Consider the following 6,691-nt stretch of genomic DNA (forward strand, 5'->3'; position numbering starts at 1 on the left):
GGTAGCCTGTCCCTGAATGTCGGGTCGCTGGGACCACAGGAGGCCCCCGGGCTGGGGAGGGGCCCCTGGCCCTGAGGGTGGGGAGGCAGCGCCCTGCTCCTTCCCACCTTCCCGCGGGGAGGCTCCGGGGACCCAGGCTCATGGGCTCCCCCTCTTTCCCTCCCACTTCAGACATCCTGAACTATTACTTCCTCTGCAATCAGGCGGTCTCCAACCCCTTTCAACAGGTTAGGGGTGCAGGCAAGGGAGCCGGGTGGAGGAGGGCGGGCTGGGGCCTGGACTGCGGGTCCTTGGGGAGGCTGCGGGCGCCGGGGGCCCTCAGTCCTGTGTCCCCGGGGAAGAGAGTGGTCTGGGGGCGGCCACTACCCGGTCCTCCTCCCCCTGTCTTCCCGCAGAGGCTGACTCTGTCGCAGCGAGCTCTGGCCAACATCCACTCCCAGCTGCAGGGCCTCGAGCGGGAAGCTGTCCCCCAGTTCCCTTCTGCGCAGGTCGGCCGCCCGGCGCTCCCCCCACAGCCCCGAGTCCAAGGGGAAGGGCGGCCTGTGGGCGGGGCCCGCGGCCTGTGGGCGGGGCCCGCCGAGAGGGGCGGAGCCCGGGCCAGCCCGGCCCCGCAGGAGCAGGTGGGATAACGCTCGCTCCCGCGCAGAAGCCTCTGCTGTCCTTGGAGGAGACGCTGAATGTGACAGAAGGAGACTTCCACCAGTTGGTGGCGCTGCTGCACTGTCGCGGGCTGCACAAGGTGCGCCCTGTCCCCCGTCCAGATTCTTCCAGGGAGCCCGAAAAATCCTTACGTTCCTCCCTTACCTATCCACCCACCCCATCCGCGCACCTGTCGTCCGCCTCCCCTCCCTCCACCGCCACCCCTCCCCGTCCCCCTCCCCGTCTCTCCCCTGGAGCCCCTGCAGCCTCGGGAATGCCGGAGCTAGACAGCGTGGGCTCCTGTCCTAGCTCCCGACCCAGACAAGTCGCTAAGTACTCCGTGCCTCAGCGTCCTCCGTTATAAATGAACCGGGATCGCAGGGGGCAGTAGCTGTAAGGTCCACACTGAAGCAGCAGGCTGGGCAGGGCCGCCCGGAGAAAGCATGCCCGGCGTCCCGCAGACTCGTCCAACCTTGGCTCTGCTGCGGCTGTGTGGCCACCGGCAGGGGAGAGCCCCGAGTCCCCGTCCCTGTCACCCGTGAAATGACGGAGAGGATACCTGCTTTGCCGGGCGGGACCACAGTCTGTTAGGGTGACTCACCTGCGCCTGGCTTTACTAGGTGCAGCACAGGCGGGATGCACCTGCGCCCTTGTTAGCCATGCTGCTTTCATGACCCCTTCTTACAGAGGACGTGCAGAGGGCCGGGTCTCCCCACTGGCCCGGCACACCCCCTCTCCCTCTGTGAGCCTCCACCGCCAGGCAGTCACTCAGGGTCATCCCTTTGCTTCCTCACCCCACCCCCATCCCAAGGGCCCCCTGCCGCTCAGGCCTAGTCTTCTGCCCTGGAGGAGCGCACATGCCTCCTCCCCCCTCTTGTCTGTCCCCCCACGGGCTCTCCAACAGGGCTGCCAGATTTAGCAAACAACAAATACCTCTTCGCTGTAGGTAGGTCTCCCGCCATATTGGGGACATGTCTGTACTAAATATTTTTTTGTTGCTGGGCTTCTGAAATTCAAATCTATGCGGGCATCCTTAGTGATCGCATCCCTTCCATGGCTGCCACTGTCCCCAGAGCTTCTCAGATTGGCACTCTAGGAAGGGGGCAGTGGTGGTGGGGGGGGCAAGGAATCAATACTCAGAATTGCTGAATACCTGACCTGCAGAACCCTAGAAGGCAACCCTGCTCTTTTATTCAATGGCAAACTGAGGCCCACAAATTTCTCTGTGGTCCAGGCCAACACTGCGCTGGATCGCACTTCCCAAGGTTCCCTGTGGACAGAGGGGAGGGAGGGAGGGGGGAAGGTGAGTCAGAGTCTCACCCTCTACTCTGTGCACCCCGTGACTCCAGGCCTCAGTTTCCCCTCTCTGGGCTTTAGGGTCCCCACATGTTACAATCAGGATTGAGGGACATCAGGGATAAAGTGGCAGGAGGGGGCCTCTGGAGCCTGACAGATCTGGCTCTAATCCCACCTCTGCCCCTTCCAGGCTTTGTGACTCTGGGCAAGTGGCTTGCCCTCTCTGGGTTTCAACTTTCTGCCACGGCAAAAGGCAGCAGTGTGAGGGGGCCCGATCTCTGCCTTGTAGGACCAGGAGGGGGATGAAAGGACATTGTCTAGGTGCCTGATGCAGTAAAAAGAGAACGCCCCATTGCGCTGACGGGCCCCTCGCTCGGGCTTCACTGGCTCAGTACCAGACACCGCTGCCCCCCGCCCAGGGGCTCAAGCCAGAAACCTAGGATCATCCCTTTTGCCGTCTGTCCTTACCTCCCACAACCACTCCCCAGGAAAGCTCTGCCGGCCCTTCCTCCGAAGCCCATCTGGACTCTGAGCGTGGCTCCCTCCACCATTGCTGCTACCCTGGTCACCCTCCTCCCCTCCCGCCCAGTGGCCGCAGAGCATTTTTCCTGCCCTCCTGCTGCCCCCCCATCTGTCCTCCCACAACAGCTAGCAGCTGGGTGAGCCTCTATCACACAATCCGATCAAGTTCTTTCTCCACTAAAGCCTCTAGTGACTCCCCTGCATGTGGATTAAAGCCTAGCTCCTGGCCTCATCTGCGAGGGCCCGGGCTGGTCCCAGCCTCAGCCCCTTGCACCCCGTCCCTGCTCGGGCCACAGCAGCCCCCAGACGGCTCCTGGGCCTCGAGCCCACTGTTCCTTCATGCTGTCGGGGCCCGGTCCTGCCCTCTGGTCCCCTCTCGGCTTACGGTCATCTGAAATGACCTTCTGGAGCCTCGTAACTCACGTAGCCCTGGGAGTGGGAGCCACACCTGTACAGAGCAGGCCCTTGGCTAATCTGTGGGATGAATGATGGCCGGGCATTCAGGAAATGGCTCAGCTCATTTCCAGGGATGCCGGGAGGGGCTGCCAGCATTTACTGAGCGTGCATTATGCGCAAGGTATAATTCCAAGTCAGGGGTTCTTCCAAGCATTATTCTAAGTGTTGTTGTAAGCCAGAGATTTTGCCCCCGGGGGGCATTTGGCAATGGTTGTCACAGCCAGGGTGGGGGTGCTCGTGGCACGTAGTGGGCAGAGCCCAGGGATGCTGCTCAACATCCTACAGTGCACGGGACGCCCCACGACGGAGAATCATCGGGCTCATGGTGTCGGAACCCCTGCACTGGACCAAGGCTGAGCCGGTGTGGTGGCTGGAGGTGGGGTGGAGGGGAGGCCAAGATTTGGGTTTACACCTGCACGTGTAATGATGACTGTGCCTGGAGCACCTCCTGTGTGCTCATACGGAGGCACGGAGATGTTGAGTGACTTGTCCAGCATGGCACAGCCGGCTGTGTGGGGTTGAGGGGGCGTGCCCGCTGACACACCGCCCCCCCCGCCCTCCCCCCGCCCCCCCAGGATTACGGCGCTGCCCTGCGGGGCTTGTGTGAGGATGCCCTGGAAGGCCTGCTCTTCCTGCTGCTCTTCTCCCTCCTGTCTGCGGGGGCCCTAGCCACCACCCTCTGCAGCCTGCCGCGTGCCTGGGCCCTCTTCCCGCCCAGGTCAGGAGGGGAGGGCGGCGTGGTCCTGGGGGGAGGCGGTGCGGGCTGGACCCCTGGGCCGCTGTTGGGGCAGCAGCCTCCTGACAGGTCCCCCATCCGGCTTCTCTGCCACTCCCATCGCCCCCCAGTGACGACTATGACGATGCAGATGATGACGACCCTTTCAACCCTCAGGTACCGTACTCGCTGGTCTGAGGGAGGAGGCCAGGGGCCTGTGATACAGAGCCAGATCCCCTCCATACCCCCTCCCCGATCTCCCCAATCTCCCCTGCAGGAATCCAAGCGCTTCGTGCAGTGGCAGTCATCTATCTGAGCCCCTCCTCCGTGCCAGACTGGAGCCTGAGCCCCCACCCCGGTGAGCTTCCAGAGCGGCACCCTGGCTCCCCCCGCGGCCAGCCCCTGCTCGCCTCTCCCTCGCTCCGGGCAGGGGGGTGGCCCTGCCACCTGCATCCGGCGCCCTGTGTCTGCCTCTCTCTGCAGTTCCTTCCCTGGCTGCCAGAGAAGACCCCACTAACCCAGCCTGACTGGGCTCTCACCTCTAACAGCACCTCTGGACACGGACACCCCCACGGGCTGCCTCCCTGCCCTGCCTCCTCTCCCACGCGCCCTTGCCTGGGGAGCCAGCCAGGGGGCAGGCCGGGCCCTGGGGCTGGCAGGGAGGGGCGGCCAGCTAGCCCCGCAACCCCTCACCCCTGGCCACCAGGCCCATCCTCGAAGGGACACGAGTGTCCTCGTCCCTGCCAGGCCCCAGGGGGCTTAGGGCCGTCATCTCAAGTTGCGGCACTAACTCGGGAATGGGTTGATTTGAAATAAAAGGGAAAACTTTATTTTACAAGCAGCTGGGTCCTTATTTGTCTCCTCCCTGCTCTGGCCTCCTGGTTGGGGCCAGGGAGACCCCTCCACTGCCGCCTCCTGGCTGCCAGGCATTTCCAAGGACATTGGGTTTTTGTTTTGTTGTTTTTAAAATAATAATGACTTTTTTGCCTGATTCTAAAAGTAGGACACATGTCCTGACCCAGGAAGAGATCAGACAAGCCAGGAATAGATCTCAGTGTGTGTTTGTGTGTGTGTGACACAGAAGACAGACGTCAAGTCAGAGTGAAAGGCCGTGTGGTTTTAAAGCTCTGCGGACACCATTGGTCTCTGCCTGGAAGAAGACGTTCTACAGACGAGACAGGTGAAGATCTACCGTAGACAAAGGAAGGAGCACACGTATCGCACAGAGTAAGTAGGAGACTCTTGTGTGGGGTGTACCTTGGCCGGGAAGGGAGCACTTCCAGCAAGATACCCCAAAGCTGGCAAGGAGAAGGTAATTTATTTGACAAATTGTGGAACTAAGAACAATAACGTAAAGCCAGAAGGCAAATTGGTATTCTAGGGAAAAACTGTTTTCACACCTATGGCTGAGGAATGTGTTTTTATTACTACATAAACATAATCGACAAAGCTTCCATACACTAAGAAAAGGACCACTTAACTTGAAAATAAGCGATTATGACACACATTTGATGAAGCGCAAACCCCAACAGCAGGGAACAGACAATGGGGTGTTCAAAGCCTGACAACTAGGAAGTGCAATCTGAAACGAGGAGGAATGCTTTCCTTCCCCGCCCCCCGCGCCACGACACAGTGAGAACAGTGCTGGAACCGCCGCTGGCCAGGCTGGGCTCTGGAGGACGCTGGGGCGCGCAGCTCCCGATGCTGTGATGACAGTCTGCTCATGTGTGACCCTCTGGCCAGGCTGTTATACTCTGGGGAAGATGAAGCAGAGGCATCGGAATCTCAGGATGTCTATCAAGGGCTGTGGACAGGCTGAACTCTGAGCTGAAGGCCACGGAGAGAGGCCGAGTCCCATAAATCACCGCACTGCAGGGCTCTCCGGAACACAACAGCTCTTGGGTTCGGGATTTTAGGGACTGCCTAGGAAAGGAGAGGTGAGCTGGGGGTGACAGACGGTGGCAGCACAGTGGACAAATGCAGGGGAGGCCACGATTAAGGGCCCTGCCTGCCACTCACCACCAGATGGCCGTGGGCAGTCATGTGACCTGTGGGAGCTCCGCCGATTCACCCCCTGGCGGGGGCACGTAAGACAGCTCCCCAGGCCCTCCTCTGAGATTCTCCTAGACCACAAGTCTCCCTCAACTCGCCGAGCAGCAAAAACAGACTACTCCCCCCACCTGGTGTGAATGCTCACGCTCCCCCCTCCAGAAACACTGATGGGGTCACTTCCAAGCGCCACCGGAGTAGTGCAGGTACTGTGCACGAGGGTTTCGGGTCAGGCTTGGTGGCCTGCAGTGCCAGATGTCAGGCCCTCGGGGGGGCCTGCCACTGGGGAGCTGCTCTTGGGCTTCCTAATCGTCTCTGTCTTCGGCACTGCAAGTAATGTTCAAGGAAGTTTTCTGTGTGGAATGGCCTGAAGCTGGGATGGAAAAATCGACCGCGGTTTCCAGTGAGGGGCTCTGGGGGCCAAGTGTTGACTCAATTTCTCCTTTCGACTAGCTGGGCTGCCGGACCCTGGGCCGGCCCGCAGCTATTCTGGCTGTGCTGATCTCAAACACTGCCCTCTAGCGACCCTGAGTCCTCGTCCACAAGCTGAAGCTGCTGTGTTGGGATATTCCAAAAGCACCCTGAGATTCAGGCTACCTGATTTCCCGCCAACAGGCCCGGCAGTGATCTTTTTTAAATGAAAGGACAGAAAAAGATCCACTGTGCTAACTAACAAAATGATACTCAGTCATCAATACAAAAGTTTCTAACAGTTTTAGAAGTTTTTAATGTGGAAGGAAATCGCTTCTGAAATACTATTCTACTGCCTACAATGACTGCACAGAGCGGTTCCTGAGCTGGGCGGGACCATGTCATCTGTCAGGAGCCTGGATGGAAACACATGGCACACTGCTGCCCACCAGGTCCACATTCCCTAGCCTGGCCCCAGTGCACTTCCAGTGGCTACCACCTGCCCAGACCTATCCCTTCAGCCCGGGACCCTCACCTGCCCACCTGTACGCACCTCTCCGCTCGGCCCCGGACCCCCACCTGCCCTCCTGTACGCACCTATCC

At 60.3% G+C, this 6,691-nt stretch overlaps 1 protein-coding gene and 1 long non-coding RNA gene across 4 annotated transcripts in view; one reads left to right on the plus strand and one right to left on the minus strand.

Moving 5' to 3' along the window:
* Positions 1-4,438, plus strand: part of TTYH1 (tweety family member 1) — a 14,400-nt gene extending 9,962 nt beyond the window's left edge. The window contains exons 7-13 of one of the 2 annotated variants that reach the window (XM_034986474.1): positions 137-227; positions 396-488; positions 647-739; positions 3,489-3,631; positions 3,760-3,805; positions 3,906-3,986; positions 4,112-4,438. In XM_034986474.1, coding sequence (XP_034842365.1) covers positions 137-227; positions 396-488; positions 647-739; positions 3,489-3,631; positions 3,760-3,805; positions 3,906-3,944 — 505 coding nt within the window. In that variant the 3' untranslated portion in view covers positions 3,945-3,986; positions 4,112-4,438. The remainder of the gene's footprint in view (positions 1-136; positions 228-395; positions 489-646; positions 740-3,488; positions 3,632-3,759; positions 3,806-3,905; positions 3,987-4,111) is intronic. The other variant, XM_034986473.1, reaches the window with a different exon arrangement.
* A 593-nt stretch (positions 4,439-5,031) lies between these two features.
* LOC117997933 overlaps positions 5,032-6,691 on the minus strand; it is a 2,133-nt gene continuing 473 nt past the window's right edge. Inside the window, exon 2 of one of the 2 annotated variants that reach the window (XR_004675915.1) lies at positions 5,032-5,547. This is a non-coding gene — a long non-coding RNA (uncharacterized LOC117997933). Of the gene's footprint in view, positions 5,552-6,691 lie in introns of both variants that reach the window. The other variant, XR_004675914.1, reaches the window with a different exon arrangement.

The sequence above is a fragment of the Mirounga leonina genome, unplaced genomic scaffold (genome assembly GCF_011800145.1).
Source record: "Mirounga leonina isolate KUSES-001 unplaced genomic scaffold, KU_Mleo_1.0 Mir_376, whole genome shotgun sequence".
NCBI lineage: Eukaryota > Metazoa > Chordata > Mammalia > Carnivora > Phocidae > Mirounga > Mirounga leonina.